The sequence below is a fragment of the Oncorhynchus keta genome, chromosome 23, assembly GCF_023373465.1.
Source record: "Oncorhynchus keta strain PuntledgeMale-10-30-2019 chromosome 23, Oket_V2, whole genome shotgun sequence".
NCBI classification, from domain to species: domain Eukaryota; kingdom Metazoa; phylum Chordata; class Actinopteri; order Salmoniformes; family Salmonidae; genus Oncorhynchus; species Oncorhynchus keta.
In genome coordinates, this window is record NC_068443.1 from 21,071,856 (window position 1) to 21,095,091 (window position 23,236).

Sequence of the window (23,236 nt, forward strand, 5' to 3'; positions counted from 1 at the left end):
GGCCTATTGTTGTTGACGCGGATAAAAGGAGAGCTTTGATTTTCTACACTGCATTCCTGCAAAGATTTGCATAAACCATCTAAGTCTCAGTTGACACATGTTACTGTACCCATTCTGGTTGAAAACATAGTCAATATCCACATAACACTTGTCAGCCTAATAACTTCAAATCAATGACCTCAACAAAGCCATTGGTTACCAACAAATCTAACATGAACAGTGATTAGCCCTACTGAGATATTGTAACCCCCCACCACCACATTTCGAGCAAAACATTTTAGCAGCCTCCCTTAACACCGGAGAGAACATATTTTATTTTGTACAATTGTACACATTCTGCCATGGGGTGGACAGAAGACTTTGCATTTTATAGCTAATTTCATTCAATTCTACTCATTTTGCCATAGGGCAGAGATGCAAAAGTGCTGTTTTACATCTAATTTCCTGCAATTCTACACATTTTTCCATAGGGTGGAGAGAAATGTTTGCAGGTTTAAATATGATACCCGAGTGAGACTGACTATCAAAATCAGCTGGCTGCTAAACTAATTTAAAAATCTAAAAATGTTAGCTGACATGGACTAATTGAGTGGCTATCAGTGGCTGACATAATAGAAAAACTGCTGATTCACAACCAAATTACGATAGTGTACCTTGTGTATTATATTATTCTACATAACTTGCAACAACAGTAAATTGAGACCCTGACTGAATTGGTCCGAGGGCGTTGAAAAGGGGGGCGGCCCTCCCGCCGTCCATCCCACGCCCGTGTAAACTATCTACATCACTGCAGGATTTTCACAGTGCGCATGCCGTTCTTTTCTATGTGTATTCACGCTTACAACATGGCGACGAAACACATTGGGATGAACGTTTGAGTTTATAAAACATCTTCGGCTAGGATAGCAACGAAGTACATTTCTAAAAAAGCCTTCTCAAATCGAGGGGTAATTGTTTATATATTTGTTTTTAAAATTGTATTGTGAAAAAATGAATTGTACCACGAACGTAGTGCAAGTGACGAACGTGTCGCCAAGCGCAACATCTGAGCAGATGCGAATGCTGTTCGGGTTTCTTGGAACCATTGAAGAACTCAAATTGTTTCCACCAGAGTAAGTAACTCATTTTAACTTTTGTCGCAAACTAGACATCGTTATTGTTTATTTGACTATTAATTCTCTACCAATTTGTGATTTGGTTGATTTCCATATAGGTAACGTTTATTATTAACTTTAGCTAACGCTAGCTAACGTTAGCATCGGAGGCCCAAACTGTCCGTACCCCAAATATTAGACGAAACATGAGCTAGCTAAGATAATATGTTGGTTAGCTACTTCAGGGGTGTTTTGTTGGACACATTCTACTACTATGTTGTTGCTATCTAACTAACTTACAAACTAACGTATTGCAGTGAATCGCCTCTGCCAGTGACGTCGCGTGTGTGTTTTGTGAAGTTCCAAGAGTCGGAGTCCGTGGGAGTTTCTCAGCATCTGACCAACACAGTCTTCGTGGACAGAGCGCTGATCGTCGTCCCTTTTGCCGAAGGTTGGTGCTTTGTTCTCCCCTCTTCAGTATGAATGATCCTTGACTGTATGACGTAGTTATGGGAGAGTGACGCGCCCATTAATTTCATGATGGAGTTCTATGATCCTGTGGTTTGAGATACTATTTAAGCATGTGTCCTAGCTATTTCAGATCCTAGTATCCATTCTCGATCTGACAAGCTTATCTGATTCTGTGATAAATGATTCCATGCCACTCTCCCAGTGTCTTGTACAATCCCCTTGCTAATTACAATGAGAGAGATTTCTATATCAGATCTCTCAACCCATATCCATGGTATACTGTGGAACTAAATACCAAACATATAATCACCATACACATAATTTATTATATAAAGCTACTGCCACACTGTAAGGTCATAATGTCACCCGTGATGTATTGGACTTGAAGGACACTAAACAACACAGATTACTTTAAGTCTTTAGTGGTCTCCAGAGCCCATTCTTTGCCCCCTCCCTGCCACCCCTTTACCAGTAACCACAGTATACCAAGATCTGCTTTAGGGACAGGCACTTGCTTCGACAGAGAGAGCTGAACAAGCCCAGACTGTGCACGGGCAGACAAAAAGAAAGCAGAGAGGAACTTGCATGTATATGAAAACTTAACCATGCCTTTTATTTTCTCCCCCATATTGGACTATCCTCTATTAAACTTATCTCTGTTATTTGTGTGTGTGATTTGTTGTAGTGGAGAAGGCAAAAGCAGAGCCCCCTCCTTGATGGCTGAAAGTGGTCCTCTGCCTGCCAACAGGGGATTGTAGACAATTACAAAAGGCCAGCAAGCATTCAAGCAGCCCCCCAACCCCTTCTCTTTCTCTTTTTTCTGTCTCCTTTCTTCTTTCTCTCATTTTCTATTCTCTATGTATTTTAGTTTAAGTGGAATGCAGTAGTTAGATATTACCATAAGGCAGATCACATGTATAACGCAACATGTTATTTGACTACTCACAAGTCTATTTATTAAAATAGGTATTTTAATAATCTGACCTGTATAACATCCAATCTAATTCTCATTGGATCCAAATGGTCACTGAACAGTGAACAATACACATGCATCTCAATGGCACGGCTATTGCTACACCTGCATTTCATACTTTTTTCACCTTTAGCGTTAAGGCACTTCCTGGTTTGGGGAGTTGGGTGAACCCTAGTTGCAATCTAGTATCCAATTTTAATTTAGCTAAAAATTAGATGCACTCACTCAACACTCGCTGTCCCTCAAATTGGCAGATTCAAATAACTAGGCTGTGTTTTCTATGTTGACCAGTGATACTGTACTTTAAGGTTGCTGACTATCTAGTTGTCGTTAATTGTCTTAGATATCCACCCACATGACAATGGCAACTGGTTCAGTGCTCTCTCTTTAACAGTGGTCTTTCTTTTTTGTTGTTGTGTTTTACAGTTCTTTTTCCTGGCTCAGCCAGTCCTGTAAACCAGGCCCTGCTGAAAATACCACCCAACCGTTTTGTCTCCTGCAGCTAAATTCTCTCTCCCATGTGCCATTTTTTAAATGTTTTTTTTTGTGGGTGTGTGCGTATGTGTGTCTGTCTTGGTGTGTGTATGTTTGTGCGTCTTCTGTAAAAAGAATGTTATTTTTCCTGTTGCATCTTGATTAAGATATTGTATGTTTCCTTTTTTAGGTAGCATTGGTAACATTGAGATGTGAAACCATAGTTTTTTTGCCCTATATTAGTCAGACATAAAAAACAAGCTAATCTAATATTGCCAAGTTGATTATTAAACTTAATCAAAAAGCATTAATTTTAAGCATATTTGATGCAGTGACAAGTAAGGTTCTTGGGAGAGTAGATATCGCCTACCTAGAATTTGATTGCTAGCTAGGTTATTTTCTACGTATTGCTGGTAAGTAGTAGAAACTGACTGTACAGTATTTACTGTTGACCTCCAACTCTCTGAAATTCTTTTTGTTTTGTGTATCTCGATTTTTTTTCCTTTTTTTTTTCTCTGTGCTCCTTAGTAGTGAAGCCACCAACGTGAGTCGATTGTTCAATCTATATGAAAATTGAGAGCACACCCCACTGGAGAAGCCGCTGTGCTAGCTAACGTTTGGTTCATGACTTAAAATACACTTTCAGGTGATACAATCTTGGCAGTGTTCACTGGAGTAGTGTGTATTGTGATATACTTTTTTCCCAACCTTAGAAGAATAACTATCTACAATGATTAAAAGAATAAAGGGAACAAACCTTCTCAAATGTAGCAGCTATCTAAGGTAACAGTATTGAAACCTGTACACATGTTTGTTTGAAGAATACCTGAGCAAGTAATCTTTGTGTTTTTCAAAATGTCTCTCCTCTTTAGTAGATTCTAGACGTAGACGTTCTCTTCTTCCCATAATGCCTGTTTTGTTTTTCTGTAGGTGTTATCCCAGAGGAGGCTAAGGCTTTGTCACTGCTGGCGCCAGCAAATGCTGTTGCAGGGATTATGTCCGGAGGAGGTCTCCTTCCAACACCTAACCCCATGTCCAATCCACAGGTAGGACTTCTCCCAACACCAAACCCCATGTCCTATCCACAGGTAGGTCCTCAGCATAGACATACAATATTTTGTTGTTCAATTTAATTATGTGGCCCTTCATTGTCTTACGTCAGATAGCGCAACGATTCTGCCTGCGCTAATCTGTCTCGTATCTTGCAAAAGGTATGGGATAGATCAAAATTAGTTTAGCTACAATGTGCTGTCTAACATTTTTAAAATACTAATGTAAACTCACTCACTTTCGTACATCGCCTTGGTCTGTACAATTGACCTTATTTTTGCGCCCAAAAAACGTAATACTTCTATATCAACTGTAATATCAATACCAATGTAAAGCACAACTTCTCTCCTTTCCAAACAAATTAATGACGAGACCTTCATGATGCCCATCTATGCATAATTCAAGGGAGTGAGCTTCCTTGGGTCTTTTTAAAAATGTTGGGTGGGGAGCGAAGGCTACGAAGTGATCTTGAAAGGGGGAAAGGATTTTTTTTTCACCCGATTTGGCGAACTAATCAACCTTAAAATGTAAATAAAACAGAGTTTACGTAATGTCTCATCACCTGTTTGAAGGTTTGTCGAATTTGAAGAGGGATTTAGGGCTGCGCTAACATTAGCCTCACAAGTGAACTGCAGCTGTTCCGACTTTAGTGTCATGATGGCTCGCAGTAATGATGTGCAAAAAAATGCAATTGGCACCCTAGTCATGAAATATTAGTTTAATATTAGCAATAATTATATTAACCTCTCTGGGATATGTGGGACGATAGCGTCCCACCTCGCCAACAGTCAGTGAAAGTCCAGGGCGCCAAGTTCAAAACAACAAAAATCTCATAATTAAAATTCCTCAAGCATACAAGTATTTTACACAATTTTAAAGATACAATTCTCGTTAATCCAGCCACCGTGTCTGGTTTCAAACAGGCTTTACAGCGAAAGCACCACAAACGATTGTTAGGTCACCACCAATTCACAGAAAAACAGCTATTTTCCAGCCAAAGAGAGGAGTCACAAAAAGCACAAATAGAGATAAAATTAAGCACTAACCTTTGATGATCTTCATCAGATGACACTCATAGGACTTCATGTTACACAATACATGTATGTTTTGTTCGATAAAGTGCATATTTATATCAGAAAATCTATTTTACATTGGCGCGTTACGTTCAGTAGTTCTAAAACATACGGTGATTGTGCAGAGAGCCACATCAATTTACAGAAATACTCATCATAAATGTTGATGAAAATACAAGTGTTATACATGGAATTAGATATATACTTCTCCTTAATGCAACCGCTGTGTCAGATTTAAAAAAAAAAAAAAAAAAAAAACATTTTACGGAAAAAGCAACCCATGCAATAATCTGAATACAGCGTTCAGACAACAAAGCAGCCAAAAAGATATCCGCCATATTGTGTCGTTAACATTAGTCAGAAATAGCATTATAAATATTCACTTACCTTTGATCCTTCGATGTCGGCTCTTCCTATCATTGTGAAGCAGAATTCACCAAGCGTTGGATTGTTCACCCACTGCCATCTGTGGCACTCTGCCATCTTCATCAGAATGCACTCCCAGGAATCCCAGTTCCACAATATTTGTTTGATAATGTCCATAATTTATGTCCAAATAGCTTCTTTTGTTAGCACGTTTGGTAAACAAATCCAAACGCGCGTTCAGGCCGAACTTCGGATGAAAAGTACAAAAAGTTATATTACAGCCTGTAGAAACTTGTCAAACTAAGTATAGAATCAATCTTTAGGATGTTTTTATCATAAATGTTCAATAAAATTCCAACCGGAGAATTCCTATGTCTGTAGAAAAGCAATGGAACGAGAGCTAACTCCCTCGTGACTGCGCCTCAGAGCCCATGGCACTCTGCCAGATACCTGACTCAATCAGCTCTCATTTGCCCCCACTTCACAGTAGAAGTCTCAAACAAAGTTCATCTAGTGGAAGCCTTAGGAAGTGCAATATGACCCCATTTACACTGTATATTGGAATGGCAAAGAGTTGAAAAACTACAAACCTCAGATTTCCCACTTCCTGGTTGGATTTTTCTCAGGTTTTCGCCTGCCATATGAGTTCTGTTATACTCACACATCATTCAAACAGTTTAAGAAACTTCGGTGTTTTCTATCCAATACTACTAATACTATGCATATATTAGCATCTGGGACAGAGTAGCATGCAGTTTACTCTGGGCACCTTACTCATCCAAGCTACTCAATACTGCCCCCCTGTCACCAATAAGTTAACTTAATTATTCATGATTTTTGTCTAAATTTTCTTACAAGTGCATATGGTTAAGCATGATTTTAATCTGCGAGCGAACGGCTACCCCTGGTGGAAAGAGGTTGTACGGCACAAAATGAGTTGCAAATGCGCGCTGTACGTTACGTAGTGACACATCATGATGTAACGTACAGCGTCAGAGGGGTCAGTTTTTCATCTTTTCTCCAATACTGTTAGTCCATTACCATGTCAATCAATGCTGAATCGAAACAGTTCACAACCCAGATTCTGATGCCAACACAGTCACTACAGTCCCATTCGTTTTCATTGCAGCCTCGTTTGAATGTCGCGGTTACGCACATTTTTACGGAATAGGTTGAGTTTACGCTACCTCATCGTCTGCTGAACCAAATTTCTGCCTCTAAACTGTCTATTAATATCAGCTAAAACAATAAATTGGTCAATAATGAAGTTTCTTTGGTGAGGAAGTTCTAGTCATTTTACATTTAGCATGGATTTTTGTGCTTCAATGAGCGGTATTTCTGAAGTTTGACTGGGCACAAAAGCTTGCATAAATTTGACCAATATTAGCTTGCTAGAGGAGAAACATTGCTGCTAACCAACAAGCTTACCTATTTGCGTACACAATTTATTAAACACTTCAAACAAAAGCTAGCTCGCAAACTACTTTAGTAATGCTAATTTTAACATTAATTAAAAAAGATGTTGTGACCAAATTTGTTTATTTTTTATTTATTAAGTTGTGGGGGGGGGTTTACAGATACTAACTTTTATGAGTTTTCAAGCAGCTGTTCTGTCATGAGTCATTGCAGTAGCCTCCTGAGTCAGCTGCTGTAGACAATTTTACAAAGTTACTTACAAGTTAAATGTTAGCAATCGTAGAGAAACATGCTGACTTATGGACTGATTTCTGGTAACGGTCACTCATTTTGAGGCTGCATGTCTACAACTTCAGGGTAATTTAACTTGGCTAAGCAAGCTTTTCATGTCAGTAAAGGTAGAGCTAGCCAGCTATTGTCAGTAAGCGCGACCGAGGTCCTTGCACATTATTTGTGCAGGAGATAGCCACAGTTTTGTTTATTTTCTCATTTTTTATTATTTTTCTATTTCATTTTCATTTAGGTAATTATTCTGCCTATTTCATGGATACAAAAGCGTAGTGATAAAAAAAGAGTTCCTATGTTTTCATTGTTGAATGGTGGATGCTCGGGAATATTCATATTTACATACGAGTTCCACTTCTTACAAGACAGATTGTTAAAGCGAGCGTTGCGTAGGAGTGACGCCATCTGACATAAGACAATGTCGGTTCTTAAGTTAATGAAATGGAACATGCCCTGATAAGTCCACGTGAACACAGGCATATACATGACCACGGGTATATATATAGGTATATCATTTAAATGTGTACATCAGGGTTCCCCAACGGCAGCCTGTCGGCCCGAATTTAGCTTGCAGGTGGTTTTATTTGGCTCCCCAAGCTTTCTTAGCAAAGAACAAACAAACATATTTTTTGTTGTTGATCATAAGACTGTAAAAACACCGAGAAATCAGCTCCAATTGATTTAAATTTAGAAAATTTGTTCCAAAGTATTCTCATGCATAATAAAGAGATGATCATATACAAATGGAAGCAAGGTTTGAAATTATTACGTTTTAGTAAAATATGATATCTGTTTGGGATTCTTGCGGTCAATTTGCAGGCTACAAAGGATTTGTAATTATGTTCCGACCATCCCCTCAAGAAAAAAATTGGACCTCGGCTGAATCTAGTTGATGAACCCTGGTGTACATGATACTGCAACAAATTTCCCCCATGGGGACAATGGTCTGTAAAATAGAGTAATAGACAATGAAAGGGTTAATGATGTGTTGCATTTTAGATGGGAGGCAATCCTTTTGGTGGTCCCTCCATGGATGCGATGGCAGCATTTGGGTTTTCAAACCCCAATATGAATATGAATATGAATCCCCAGGTGAGTGTTTGCTTGCAACCTGGAGATGCACTACATGACCAAAAGTATGTGGACACCTTCTCATCGAACATCTCATTCCAAAATCATGTGCAATAATATGGAGTTGGTCCCCCTTTGCTGCTATAACAGCCTCCACTCTTCTGGAAAGGCTTTTCACTAGATGTTGAAACATTGCTGTGGGGACTTGCTTCTATTCAGCCACGCGCATTAGTGAGGTCGGGCACTGATGTTTGGCAATTAGGCCTGGCTTGCAGTCGGCGTTCCAATTCATCCCAAAGGTTGGGGTTGTCGTCGGGGCTCTGCAGGGGAGTCAAGTTCGTCCGCACCAGTCTCGACAAACCATTGCCATGCTGAAACAGGAAAGTGCCTTCCCCAAACTGTTGCCACAAAGTTGGAAGCACAGACTTGTCTAAAATGTCACTGTATACTGTAGCATTAAGCTTTCCTTTCACTGGACCTAAGGGGCCTAGCCTGACTCATAAAAAAACAACCCCAGACCATTAATACTTAACCAAACTTTAAAGTTGGCATTATGCATTCGGGCAGATAGCGTTATCCTGGCATCCGCCAAACCTAGATTCGTCTGTCGGACAGTCAGATGGTGAAGCGTGATTCATACTCCGGCGAACGCATTTCCACTGCTCTATAGTCCCAATGATGGTGAGATTTACACCACTCCAGCCGACACTTGACATTGCACATGGTGATCTTAGGCTTGTGTGTGGCTGCTTGGCCATGGAAACCCATTTCATGAAACTCCCGACAAACAGTTCTTATGCTGATGTTGCTTCCAGAGGCAATTTGAAACTCTGTAGTGAATGTTGCAACCGAGGACAGACGATTTTTACGCTCTTCAGCACTCTGCGGCCCCATTCTGTGAACTTGTGTGGCCTACCACTTTGCGGCTGAGCCGCTGTTGTTACTAGTGTTTTCCACTTCACAATAACTGCACTTACAGTTGACTGGGGCAGCACTAGCAGGGCAGAAATTTGGTGAACTGTTGGAAAGGTGGCATCCTATGATGGTGCTACATTGAAAGTCAGAGCTCTACAGTAAGGCCATTCTAGTGCCAATGTTTGACTATGGAGATTGCATGGCTTTGTGCTCGATGTTATACACCTTTCAGCAATGTTTGTGGCTGAAATAGCCAAATCCATTTATTTGAAGCGGTGTCCACATACTTTTGTATAGTGTTCTGTATGCACACACAAATGCTGATGCTAAAGGGGAAATGTTGAAATTATATTTTTTACTTGTATATTATATATTTTACTCTTCTTCCCCAGTCTTTTCCCACTGAGCAGCTTCTGAAGTTTATGACGCAGGTGGATCCAAAGTAAGTCATCGTGTCTCTAGAAAATTCCCATTATAAGGCATCAGACTAGCTTACCTCCAGTAACACCTATGAACCATTAATTTGTTGGATTGCACTCCAGTGTGTTCTAATTAAGCAAAAAGGCACGGAAGGGGTGTGGTATATGGCCAATATACCACGTCTAAGGGCTGTTCTTATGCACAACACATTGGCCATATGCCATGGACCCCAGAGGGGCTTTATTGCTATTATAAACTGCTTACTAAAGTAATCAGTGCAGTAAAAAAAATGTTTTGTCATACCTGTGGTATACGGTCTGACATACCACGGCTTTCAGCGAAACGGCATTCAGAGCTGGAACCACCCAGTTTATAATTAAGCGGTAAGGCCTGAGGGGGTGTGGTTATATGGCCAATATACCAAGGCTGTTAGGCACGACCTGGATTTTTTTATTTCACCTTTATTTAACCAGGTAGGCTAGTTGAGAACAAGTTCTCATTTGCAACTGCGACCTGGCCAAGATAAAGCATAGCAGTGTGAACAGACAACACAGAGTTACACATGGAGTAAACAATTAACAAGTCAATAACACAGTATAAAAAAGGGGAGTCTATATACAATGTGTGCAAAAGGCATGAGGAGGTAGGCGAATAATTACAATATTGCAGATTAACACTGGAGTGATAAATGATCATGTACAGGTAGAGAGAGATATTGGTGTGCAAAAGAGCAGAAAAATAAATAAATAAACTGTGGGGATGAGGTAGGTGAAAATGGGTGGGCTATTTACCAATAGGTTATGTATAGCTGCAGCGATCGGTTAGCTGCTCAGATAGCTGATGTTTGAAGTTGGTGGGGGAGATAAGTCTCCAACTTAAGCGATTTTTTAAATATTTTTTTTAAATATATTTTTACTTTTTTATTTTTTATTTATTTTTTTGCAATTCGTTCCAGTCACAGGCACCAGAGTACTGGAACGAAAGGCGGCCGAATGAGGTGTTGGCTTTAGGGATGATCAGTGAGATACACCTGCTGGAGCGCGTGCTACGGATGGGTGTTGCCATCGTGACCAGTGAACTGAGATAAGGCGGAGCTTTACTTAGCATGGCCTTGTAGATGACCTGGAGCCAGTGGGTCTGGCGACGAATATGTAGCGAGGGCCAGCCGACTAGAGCATACAAGTCGCAGTGGTGGGTAGTATAAGGTGCTTTAGTGACAAAACGGATGGCACTGTGATAAACTGCATCCAGTTTGCTGAGTAGAGTGTTGGAAGCTATTTTGTAGATGACATCGCCAAAGTCGAGGATCGGTAGGATAGTCCGTTTTACTAGGGTAAGCTTGGCAGCGTGAGTGAAGGAGTCTTTATTGCGGAATAGAAAGTCGACTCTTGATTTGATTTTCGATTGGAGATGTTTGATATGGGTCTGGAAGGAGAGTTTGCAGTCTAGCCAGACACCTAGGTACTTATAGGTGTCCACATATTCAAGGTCGGAACCATCCAGTGTGGTGATGCTAGTCGGGCATGCGGGTGCAGGCAGCGATCGGTTGAAAAGCATGCATTTGGTTTTACTAGCGTTTAAGAGCAGTTGGAGGCCACGGAAGGAGTGTTGTATGGCATTGAAGCTCGTTTGGAGGTTAGATGGCACAGTGTCCAATGACGGGCCGAAAGTATATAGAATGGTGTCGTCTGCGTAGAGGTGGATCAGGGAATCGCCCGCAGCAAGACCAACATCATTGATATATACAGAGAAAAGAGTCGGCCCGAGAATTGAACCCTGTGGCACCCTCATAGAGACTGCCAGAGGACCGGACAGCATGCCCTCCGATTTGACACACTGAACTCTGTCTGCAAAGTAATTGGTGAACCAGGCAAGGCAGTCATCCGAAAAACCGAGGCTACTGAGTCTGCCGATAAGAATCTGGTGATTGACAGAGTCGAAAGCCGTGGCACGGTCGATGAAGACGGCTGCACAGTACTGTCTTTTATCGATGGCGGTTATGATGTCGTTTAGTACCTTGAGTGTGGCTGAGGTGCACCCGTGACCGGCTCGGAAACCAGATTGCATAGCGGAGGAAGGTACGGTGGGATTCGAGATGGTCAGTGACCTGTTTGTTGACTTGGCTTTCGAAGACCTTAGATAGGCAGGGCAGAATGGATATAGGTCTGTAACAGTTTGGGTCCAGGGTGTCTCCCCCTTTGAAGAGGGGGATGACTGCAGCAGCTTTCCAATCCTTGGGGATCTCAGACGATATGAAAGAGAGGTTGAACAGGCTGGTAATAGGGGTTGCGACAATGGCGGCAGATAGTTTCAGAAATAGAGGGTCCAGATTGTCAAGCCCAGCTGATTTATACGGGTCCAGGTTTTGCAGCTCTTTCAGAACATCTGTTATTTGGGTAAAGGAGAACCTGGAGAGGCTTGGGCGAGGAGCTGCGGGGGGGCCGGAGCTGTTGGCCGAGGTAGGAGTAGCCAGCCGGAAGGCATGGCCAGCCGTTGAGAAATGCTTGTTGAAGTTTTCGATAATCATGGATTTGTCGGTGGTGACCGTGTTCCCTAGCCTCAGTGCAGTGGGCAGCTGGGAGGAGGTGCTCTTGTTCTCCATGGACTTCAGTGTCCCAGAACTTTTTGGAGTTGGAGCTACAGGATGAAAACTTCTGCCTGCAGAAGCTGGCTTTAGCTTTCCTGACTGACTGCGTGTATTGGTTCCTGACTTCCCTGAACAGTTGCATATCGCGGGGACTGTTCGATGCTATTGCAGTCCGCCACAGGATGTTTTTGTGCTGGTCGAGGGCAGTCAGGTCTGGAGTGAACCAAGGGCTGTATCTGTTCTTAGTTCTGCATTTTTTGAACGGAGCATGCTTATCTAAAATGGTGAGGAAGTTACTCTTAAAGAATGACCAGGCATCCTCAACTGACCGGATGAGGTCAATGTCCTTCCAGGATACCCGGGCCAGGTCGATTAGAAAGGCCTGCTCACAGAAGTGTTTTAGGGAGCGTTTGACAGTGATGAGGGGTGGTCGTTTGACTGCGGCACCGTAGCGGATACAGGCAGTGGTCGCTGAGATCCTAGTTGAAGACAGCGGAGGTGTATTTGGAGGGCCAGTTGGTCAGGATGACGTCTATGAGGGTGCCCTTGCTTACAGAGTTAGGGTTGTACCTGGTGGGTTCCTTGATGATTTGTGTGAGATTGAGGGCATCGAGCTTAGATTGTAGGACTGCCGGGGTGTTAAGCATATCCCAGTTTAGGTCACCTAACAGAACAAACTCTGAAGCTAGATGGGGGGCAATCAATTCACAAATGGTGTCCAGGGCACAGCGGGGAGCTGAGGGGGGTCGGTAGCAGGCGGCAACAGTGAGAGACTTATTTCTGGAGAGAGTAATTTTCAGAATTAGTAGTTCGAACGGTTTGGGTATGGACCTGGAAAGTATGACATTACTTTGCAGGCTATCTCTGCAGTAGACTGCAACTCCTCTCCCTTTGGCAGTTCTATCTTGACGGAAGATGTTATAGTTGGGTATGGAAATCTCTGAATTTTTGGTGGCCTTCCTGAGCCAGGATTCAGACACGGCAAGGACATCAGGGTTAGCAGAGTGTGCTAAAGCAGTGAGTAAAACAAACTTAGGGAGGAGGCTTCTGATGTTGACATGCATGAAACCAAGGCTTTTTCGATCACAGAAGTCAACAAATGAGGGTGCCTGGGGACATGCAGGGCCTGGGTTTACCTCCACATCACCCGCGGAACAGAGAAGGAGTAGTATGAGGGTGCGGCTAAAGGCTATCAAAACCGGTCGCCTAGAGCGTTGGGGACAGAGAATAAGAGGAGCAGGTTTCTGGGCATGGTAGAATATATTCAGGGCATAATGCGCAGACGGGTATGGTGGGGTGCGGGTACGGCGGAGGTAAGCCCAGCCACTGGGTGATGAGAGGTTTTATCTCTGGACATGCTGGTTGTAATAGGTGAGGTCACCGCATATGTGGGAGGTGGGACAAAGGAGGTATCAGGGGTATGAGGAGTGGGACTAGGGGCTCCATTGTGAACTAAAACAATGATAACTAACCTGAGCAAAAGTATACAAGGCATATTGACATTTGAGAGAGACATACAGCGAGGCATACAGTAATCACAGGTGTTGAATTGGGAAAGCTAGCTAAAACAGTGGGTGAGACAACAGCTAATCAGCTAGCATAACAACAGCAGGTAAAATGGCATTGACTAGGCAACGGGGCCGACAGATAAAACAAACAAGCAGAATGGAGTACAGCCCTTAGCCGTTGTATATTGGCCATATACCAGAAACCCCTGAGGTGTCTATTATAAACTAGTTAACAACATAAATAGACCAATAAATAGTACTTTTTTTGTCATACCCATGGTATACGGTATGATATACCACAGCTTTCAGCTAGTCAGCATTCAGGGCTCAAACCACCCGGTTTATAATGGCCAGAACAGCCCGTAACCATGGTATATTAGCCATATGCCACACCCCCTGGGTCCTTATTACTTAAATATACCACGCTTAAGGGCTGTTCTTAGGCACAACGCAAAGACGACCCTTAGCTGTGGTATATTGGCCATATACCACAAACCCCCGAGGTACCTTATTTCTATTATAAACCGGTTATTAATATAAATGTAACAGTAAACAAGTAGTTTTGCATCATACCCAAGATATATTGTCTGATATACACATGACTGGAATGCTGTGGCTGTTTCAGCCAAACACCATCCAGGACCCAAACTACCCGGTTTATAATCACCAAAAAATAATGTCCTCTTCTTCAGAATGAACCACATGGGTGTAGGGATGAACATGAACATGAATCCAGGCCTGAAGGCAGACTCCTCCAACAAAGAGATAGAAGTGGCCATGAAGAGGGTCAGAGAGGCCCAGTCCCTAATCTCTGCTGCCATCGAGCCTGGCAGTGAGTAGCGAAAGCATTGCATCTCCAAAACATACTTTACATCTCAGATAAATTACCGTTAGCCCTAGCTAAAAACTATTATTTGCTGTACGAAAGTAATTTTAACGTTTTGTTTATGCAGACAAGGAGAGCAAGAGGAAGCACTCGCGTTCCAGGTCCAGGTCCAGACGCAGAAGGTCCCGTTCTCGCTCTAGACACAGGTGAACACGAAATCTGTTTTCCTGACAGAAATTATTTGGATTGAGTTAAAAAAATAATGTTTTTTCAAATTTATATTGAGGGTAGAGATTGATGTCGTGTCTGTGTGATCTTCGTGGTCTGCAGGCGTTCAAAGAGCCGGTCTAAGCGACGTTCACACTCCAGGAGCAGGAGACGCTCCAAGAGCCCTCGAAGGAGAAGTGGGAGGTCCCACTCCAAAGACAGGAGCAAACCATCTCCAAGTAAATCCAGGTGAGCCACAGAGCACAGACTTGACCCATTCTTCATCCTTAAATTGCACACTCATATCTTCATATCTAACCACAACTCTAATTCCATATATACAGTTGAAGTCGGTAGTGTAGATACACAAGTTGGAGTCATTAAAACTCATTTTTCAACCACTCCACAAATTTCTTGTTTAACCCTCTCTAGGACTGGCGGAACCCCTCGCCAACAGCCAGTGAATGTGCAGGGCGCCAAATTCAAAACAACAACAAATCTCATAATTAAAATTCCTCAAGCATACAAGTATTTTACACCATTTTAAAGATAAAATTCTCGTTAAACCAGCCAGTGTCTGATTTCAAAAAGGCTTTACAGCGAAAGCACCACAAACGATTATGTTAGGCCACAGAAAAACACAGCCATTTTGTCAGCCAAAGAGGAGTCACAAAAAGCAGAAAGAGATAAAAATTAATCACTAACCTTTGATGATCTTCATCAGATGACACTCATAGGACTTCATGTTACACAATATGTGTGTTTTGTTTGATAAAGTTTATATTTATATAAAAACATCCGAGTTTACATTGGCGTGTTATGTTCAGTAGTTCTAAAACATGCGGCGATTGTGCAGATAGCCACATCAAATTACACAAATACTCATAATAAACATTGATAAAGATACGACTATTATACATGGAACTTTAGATAAACCTCTCCTTAATGCAACTGCTGTGTCAGATTTTTAAAGAACTTTACGGAGAAAGCAAACCATGCAATAATCTGAGTACAGCGTTCAGACAACAAAGCAGCCAAAAGATATCCGCCAAAATGGGTAGTCAACATTACTCCGAAATAGCATTTTAAATATTCACTTACCTTTGATCTTCATCAGAATGCACTCCCAGGAATCCCAGTTCCACCATAAATGTTTGATTTGTTTGATTATGTCCATCATTTATGTCCAAATATCTTCTTTTGTTGGGGCGTTTGGTTAACAAATCCAAAAGCGCTTTCAGGCCGCGCTGAACTTAAGACTAAAAGTTCAAAAAGTTCCGTTACAGCCCGTAGAAACATGCCAAACTAAGTATGGAATCAATCTTTAGGATGTTTTAACATAAAACATCAATGTTCCAACCGGAGAATTCCTTTGTCTGTTGAAATGCAATGGAACGAAAGCTAACTCTCTCGTGACCAAGCTTCATGAGCCAGACCACTTACCTTACTTTTCCGGACTATAAGCCGCTACTTTTTTCCCACGCTTTGAACCTTGCTGTTTTTACAATGACGCGGCTAATTTATGAATTTTTCCCGCTTTCACAAGATTCATGCCGCCAAAAAACTGAGCACCGTCACATAATGTGACGTAAATCGAGCGCGCTCAAACTTCCCATCATTCTGATTACGGGTAGTCATTTTGTCACCCTCCTCATGGCGAAGACACGGAGAAACGCATATGATGCAGCTTTCAAATTGAAGGCGATCGATCTGGCTGTTGGAAAAGGAAATAGAGCTGCTGACAGCGTGAAGCATTGTCAAAAAATCCACAATCAACGCGTTTTGAAAGGCTGGACTGCTGCGTGTTGAAGTGGGCAGCGATCCAACATCGGATGAAGCAATTCTGAGGCTATTCAACTCCGACACCGAAGGAGATGACTTCAGTGGTTTCAGTGCACAGGAGGAGGAAGATAGTGACCAATGACTTTCTTGGTAGGCTACTGTTTACTGCTATTTTTTACATTTTTGTTACAAGCCGTGTTTTGTTTAAAGGCTGTGTAAAGTTAATTTGTTTCAATGTACCGGTAGGCACCTGCGGCTTATAGACATGTGCGGCTTATTTATGTACAAAATACGTATTTTTTAAAAATTCAGTGGGTGCGGTTTATATTCAGGTGCGCTTAATAGTCCAGAAATTACGGTACTCAAACTGTTTTTATGAGCCCCTCCTTTATAGTAGAATCCTCATTCCAGTTTCTAAAGATGGTTGACATCTAGTGGAAGCCTTAGGAAGTGCAACATAACCAATATCTTACTGTATCTGCAATAGGGGCTCAGTAAAAAAAAAAACTACATGCCTCGGATTTCGCACTTCCTGGTTGGATTTTTCTCAGGTTTTCGCCTGCTATATGAGTTCTATTATACTCACAGAGAGCATTCAAACAGTTGTAGAAACTTCAGTGTTTTCTATCCAATACTACTAATAATATGCATATATTAGCATCTGGGACAGAGTAGCAGGCACTCTGGGCACCTTATTCATCCAAGCTACTCAATACTGCCCCCCTGTCACCAATAAGTTAATTGACATAGTTTGAGTCAATTGGAGGTGTACCTGTGGATCTATTTCAAGGCCTTCCTTAAAAATTCACTGCCTCTTTGCTTGACATCATGGGAAAATCAAAAGGAATCAGCCAAAACCTCTGAATTTTTTGTAGACCTCCAGAAGTCTGGTTCATCCTTGGGAGCAATTTCCAAACGCCTGAAGGTACCACGTTCATCTGTACAAACAATAGTACCCCAGTATAAACACCATGGGACCACGCAGCCGTCATATGGTGCAAAAAGTGCAAATCAATCCCAGGACAACAGCAAAGGACCTTGTGAAGATGCTGGAGGAAACAGGTACAAAAGTATCTATATCCACAGTAAAACGAATCCTATATCGACATAACCTGAAAGGCTGCTCAGCAACGAAGAAGCCACTGCTCTAAAACAGCCATAAAAAAGCCTGACTACGCTTTCAACTGCACATGAGGACAAAGTTTGTAATTTTTGGAGAAATGTCCTCTGGTCTGATGAAACAAAAATAGAACCATAATGACCATCGTTATGTTTGGAGGAAATGGGGGGAGGCTTGCAAGCCGAAGGACACCATCTCAACCGTGAAGCAAAGGGGTGGCAGCATCATGTTGTGAGGGTGCTTTTCTGCAGGAGGGACTGGTGCACTTCACAAAATAGATGGCATGATGGGGAGAAAAAGTATGTGGATATATTGAAGCAACATCTCAAGATGTTGAAACCATCTCATCTCCTTTCCTGTGGCTGTCCTCATTAGAGCCAGTTTCATTATAGCGCCTGATGGTTTTTGTTACATTTTCAAAGATCTTAACCTCTTGCGCGGAGCCATCCCGGATCCGGTATCGTGACTACAGCCTCAAGCTCATTACCATAACGCAACGTTAACGATTTCTAAAAATCGCAAATGAAATGAAATAAATATGCCTGCTCTCAAGCTTAGCCTTTTCTTAACAACACTGTCATCTCAGATTTTCAAAATATGCTTTTGAACCATAGAAAATCAATCATTTGTGTAAGTGTTGATGGCTAGCTTAGCATTTAGCGTAGCATTTAGCACGCAACATATTCACAAAAACCAGCAAAGGAATCAAATAAAATAATTTACCTTTGAAGAACTTCAGATGTTTCAATGAGGAGACTCTCAGTTACATTGCAGATGTCCAGTTTTTCCTGAAAGATTCTTTGTGTAGGACAAATCGCTCCGTTTTGTTACTACACATTTGGCTACCGAAACGAACCGAAAATTCAGTCACCTAAACGTCAAACTTTTTTCCGAATTAACTCCATAATATCGACCGAAACATGGCAAATGTTGTTTGAATCAATCCTCAAGGTGTTTTGTCAAATATCTCTTCATTGATATGCCGTTTGTGGAAGCATGGTTTTTCTCAGAATCCCATGGAAAAATACCAGCAGCTGAGTTTTGCGCACCAATTTCCACGCAGGACACCGTGCGGACACTTGGCAAATGTAGTCTCATATGGTCAATCTTCCAATGATATGCCTGCAAATACGTCACAATGCTCCAGACCCCTTGGGGAAACGATAGAAAGGGTAGGCTCATTCCTGTCGCATTCACAGCCATATAAGGAGATAATGCAAAACGTAGCCTCAGAAATCCTGTTCCTTTCCTGGTTGCAGAAACATCTTTGTTTTGCCTGAAGCTTTTGTTCTAGGGCACTCACAGTGAAAATCTTTGCAGTTCTGGAAACGTCAGTGTTTTCTTTCCAAAGCTATCAATTCCATGCATAGTCGAGCATCTTTTCGTGACAAAATATTGCGCTTAAAATGGGCACGTCTTTTTATCCAAAAATGAAATACTCCCCTAGAGTCTGAAGAGGTTAATGTTCCGTTTTACTGACCTTCATGCCTTTTAAAGTAATGATGGACTGTCATTTCTCTTTGCTTATTTGAGCTGTTCTTGCCATAATATAGACTTGGTCTTTTACCAAATAGGGCTATCTTCTGTATATCACCCATACCTTGCCACAACACAACTGATTGGCTCAAACGCATTAAGAAGGAAAGAGATTCCACAAATTCACTTTTAACAAGGCAAACCTGTTAATTGAAATGCATTCCAGGTGACTACCTCATGAAACTGGTTGAGAGAATGCCAAGAGTGTGCAAAGGGTGGCTACTGAAGAATATGAAATATATTTTGATTTAACACTTTTTTTGGTTACTACATGATTCCTTCCGTATGTGTTATTTCATAGTTTGTCTTCACTATTATTCTGCATTGCAGAAAATAGTACAAAATAAAGAAAAACCCTTGAATGAGGTGTTTCCAAACTTTTGATTTATTTAACCTTTATTTAACTTAGCAAGTCAGTTAAGAACAAATTCATATTTACAATGACGGTCAAATCTATACTCAATACCCCATAATGACAAAGCAAAAAACCTTCTTTTTTTCCCCCGAAATGTTAGTATTTTTATTTTATATTAGCAATCACATTTTACATAAGTATTCAGACCCTTTACTTTGTTGAAGCACGTTTGGCAACTATTATAGCCTCGAGTCATCTTGGGTAAGACGCTAGAAGCTTTGCACACCTGTATTTAAGGAGTTTCTCTGCAGATTCTTTCAAGCTCTGTCAGGTTGGATGAGGAATGTTGCTGTACAGCTATTTTTAGATCTCCAGAGATGTTCAATTGGGTTCAAGTGCGGGCTCTGGTTGGGCCACTCAAGAACATTCAGAGACTAGTCCCGAAACCACTCTTGCTTTGTCTTGGCTGTGTGCTTAGGGTTGTTGTCCTGTTGGAAGGTGAAACCTTCACCCAGTCCGAGGTCCTGAGTGCTCCGGAGAAGGTTTTTCATCAAGGATCTCTCTGTACTTTGCTCTGTTCATCTTTTCCGTCGATCCTGACTAGACTCCCAGTCCCTGCAGATGAAAAACATCCCCACAGCATGATGCTGCAACCCCCATCCTTCACCGTAGGGATGGTGCCAGGTTTCCTCCAGACGTGACACTTGGCATTCAGGCCAAAGAGTTAAATCTTGGTTTCATCAGACCAGAGTCTTGAGGTGACTTTTGGCAAACTCCAAGCGGGCTGTCATGTGCCTTTTACTGAGGAGTGCCTTCTGTCTGGCCACTCTTCTATAAAGGCCTAATTGGTGCAATGCTGCAGAGATGGTTGTCCTTCTGGAAGGTTCTCCCATCGCCACAGAGGCACTCTGGAGCTCTGTCAGAGTGACTATCGGGTTCTTGGTCACCTGCCTGATCAAGGCCCTTCTCCCCGTATTGCTCAGTTTGGCCAGGCGGACAGCTCTAGGAAGAGTCTTGGTGGTTCCAAACTACTTCCATTTAAGAATGTTGGAGGCCACTGTGTTCTTGGACCTTCAATGTTGCAGAAATGTTTTGGTACCCTTCCCCAGATCTGTGCCTCGACACAATCCTGTCTCTGAGCTCTACGGACAATTCCTTCGGCCTCATGGCTTTGTTTTTGCCCTGACATGCATTGTCAACTGGGGGACCTTAAATAGACAGGTGTGGGCCTTTCCAAATAATGTCCAATCAATTGAATTTACCACAGGTGGACTCCAGTCAAGTTGTAGAAACATCTCAAGGATGATCAACGGAAACAGGATGCACCTGAGCTCATTTGAGTCTCATAGCATTTGGTCTGAATACTTAAGAATAAGGTATTTCTGTTATTTTTAATAAATTAGCAAAAATGTCAAACCTGTTCGCTTGTCATTATGGGGTATTGTTGAGCAAATTGCTTCCTTTAATCCATTTTAGAATAAGGCTGTAACGTAACAAAATGTGGAAAAAGTCCAGGTCTGAATACTTCCCGAAGGCACTGTATATACAATACCAAATATTGATCAGATGTAACTAACTTGTCTCTGAACCACAGGGATAGGAAAAAAGAGGATCGGGATAAAAAGTGCACCAAAACACCACCGAAAAGCTACAGCACTACCAGGAGGTCTCGCAGTATAGATCGGTGAGTGCAGCTTTGTTTGGTCAGAGCCACACGTCTGACTTGACTGTTTCTCCATGCTGCCAACCATGTTGATTAGTCAGATATTTACTACTTGTGACATTTCATTTTTTCATTTTGTTGCTGTTGAGTACAGAAGGCGGAGGAAGAGTCGCAGCGCCAGCCGATCTCCTAAGAAATCCCCCAAGAGGAAAGTTTCCAGGACTCCCTCTCCTAGAAGGTGGATATTTTGGCCTATATATGGTCTTGTTATTACCATTTTTATTATTGATTGCTTCTCATAGAAAATCTTTTCCGAAGGGGACACGTTTTCGAAATCATGCCAGTGGTTTTGGTGGCTACTTTGAGAGTGTGAATATGAGACAATCTTCTGGACATGTTCTTTAGTGTGAATGCCCTCGAATCATGCACTCAAATAATTTATTTTGATTTCAAATATCAAGGTTTCTTTTAAGGGACCTGAATATAAACAGTTTTGGACTGTCTACACACGTTTTTAGATTGAGACTTTTTTATTTCAAGATTCTAAATGAACCTCTCCTCTCTACAGACATAAGAAGGAGAAGAAGAGGGACAAGGAAAGACAGAATGACCGGGATCGAGAGCGCAGGTGCGATAAAGACCGCAGCCGGGAGGAACGGAAGGAAAAGAAAGAAAGGAGTAAAGATAAGGAACGGGAAAAGAAAACTGATGGAGAGAAAGGCGACATGAAGGTAAGCAGCAATGACTGGAACTGATTTGTCTTAAGTTATATAATCTTCCTTCTGGCTTTTGACCTCAGATCTAGTGTGACTCGCTGTATTTAAATGAAAAACAAGTAATATGAAATATGAAACTTACTCATTTCAAATGTCCTAGATGTCTTTGCAGGTCACCAGAGACTATGATGAGGAAGAGCAGGGCTACGACAGTGAGAAGGAGAGGGAGAGGCTGGACAAGAAGGATTCCGACCAGGACTCTGGAGCCCAGTCTCCTCACTCAGTGGAAGGCAATGGCACTGGGACTCCCAAAGTCAATGGTGACGACCACCGCGAAGAGGACGTCGACCACCACGAAGAGGACGACATGGATGTCAGTGATTGAGTCACCTAATCATAGAGACGGGTGCATAGATCTGTGTACCCAACCCTCCATTGTTCCCAACCCTCCATGCTGCACCGTCCTTACTGTATACAGGCTTCAATCAACTCCATCCCTCTTTATCTCACTTGAATTGTTAGCTTTCTTTTGGAGTGACTAGACAAAATAGATCAATTAGAAGATGAACCTTAAGACTTCTCACAGTTTTGTCAATTTTCTGTTTGTATGGTGATACATGATTCTTTATTTTGTCCTATTTCGGTGGTGAAAAGGTGTGGTTGGTTGAAAGGTTTATTGCTGTAATTTTAAGTGTATACTCTAGCAAGTGTGCAACCTTTTTTATTTTTTCCTTAAATGATAACGGCATTTGTGTATTTGACTTAGTTTTTTGTTTAGTTTCTACTCATTGCTGGGAGCAGAAGCAGCCAGTTGCACTGCTTAACAAATTCACTGTATGTCCATTTCATCAGACATGGCTGCTAGATGGAGCAGTTTGCTGTGGACTTAGCTTTTCATTCTTGTATTGCCTCAATAATTCACCATTTACTATTTTTTTGTCACTCCTGTACGTGGTATAGTGTTCATATCCCATCCGTTATTATACGGAAGACATATAGTGAGTCTTGTGGTGCTATAATAACCGCTCCTTATAGCTCACCTATTCACAATACCCATTAGATCTTATTCTTGTCATTCTTAAGTTTGTATTGTGCTTTATCAGTGATTCTTTTATATACAATAAAAACCCATGTGTAAAGATAATGGAGCAATATTTTTTTTAAATAAGAATCTGAGAACTAAGTCACAATTTAAAAAATGGCATGGGGCCCATGTTTGAGTTACTCAGATAGCATAAGAACACAACATTTTGCCTTGGCTTCTGTGTAGAATTGCAGGAAACTAGCTTTAAAACTGTCAAATGTTCTCTCTGCCCCATGGCAAACAA

The 23,236-nt window shown here is 41.7% G+C and overlaps 1 protein-coding gene across 11 annotated transcripts; it reads left to right on the plus strand.

Moving 5' to 3' along the window:
- The first annotated feature begins 779 nt into the window (after nucleotides 1–779).
- LOC118401981 (serine/arginine-rich splicing factor 11-like) lies at nucleotides 780–23,052 on the plus strand. Of its 11 annotated transcripts, none has more exons than XM_035799734.2 (12): nucleotides 780–1,112; nucleotides 1,412–1,545; nucleotides 3,943–4,058; nucleotides 8,202–8,294; nucleotides 9,581–9,630; nucleotides 14,396–14,535; nucleotides 14,657–14,735; nucleotides 14,860–14,985; nucleotides 21,124–21,213; nucleotides 21,347–21,430; nucleotides 21,761–21,923; nucleotides 22,069–23,052. In XM_035799734.2, the coding sequence occupies exons 1-12, from the start codon at nucleotides 991–993 to the stop codon at nucleotides 22,291–22,293; spliced, it is 1,422 nt and encodes a 473-aa protein (XP_035655627.1). In that variant the 5' UTR covers nucleotides 780–990; the 3' UTR covers nucleotides 22,294–23,052. The 11 variants fall into 11 exon arrangements, with proteins under 11 accessions (XP_035655627.1, XP_035655628.1, XP_035655626.1 ...); XM_035799735.1 differs by having other exon boundaries at nucleotides 22,081–23,052; XM_035799733.2 differs by having other exon boundaries at nucleotides 799–1,112; nucleotides 3,943–4,100; nucleotides 22,081–23,052.
- Nucleotides 23,053–23,236: the final 184 nt, after the last annotated feature.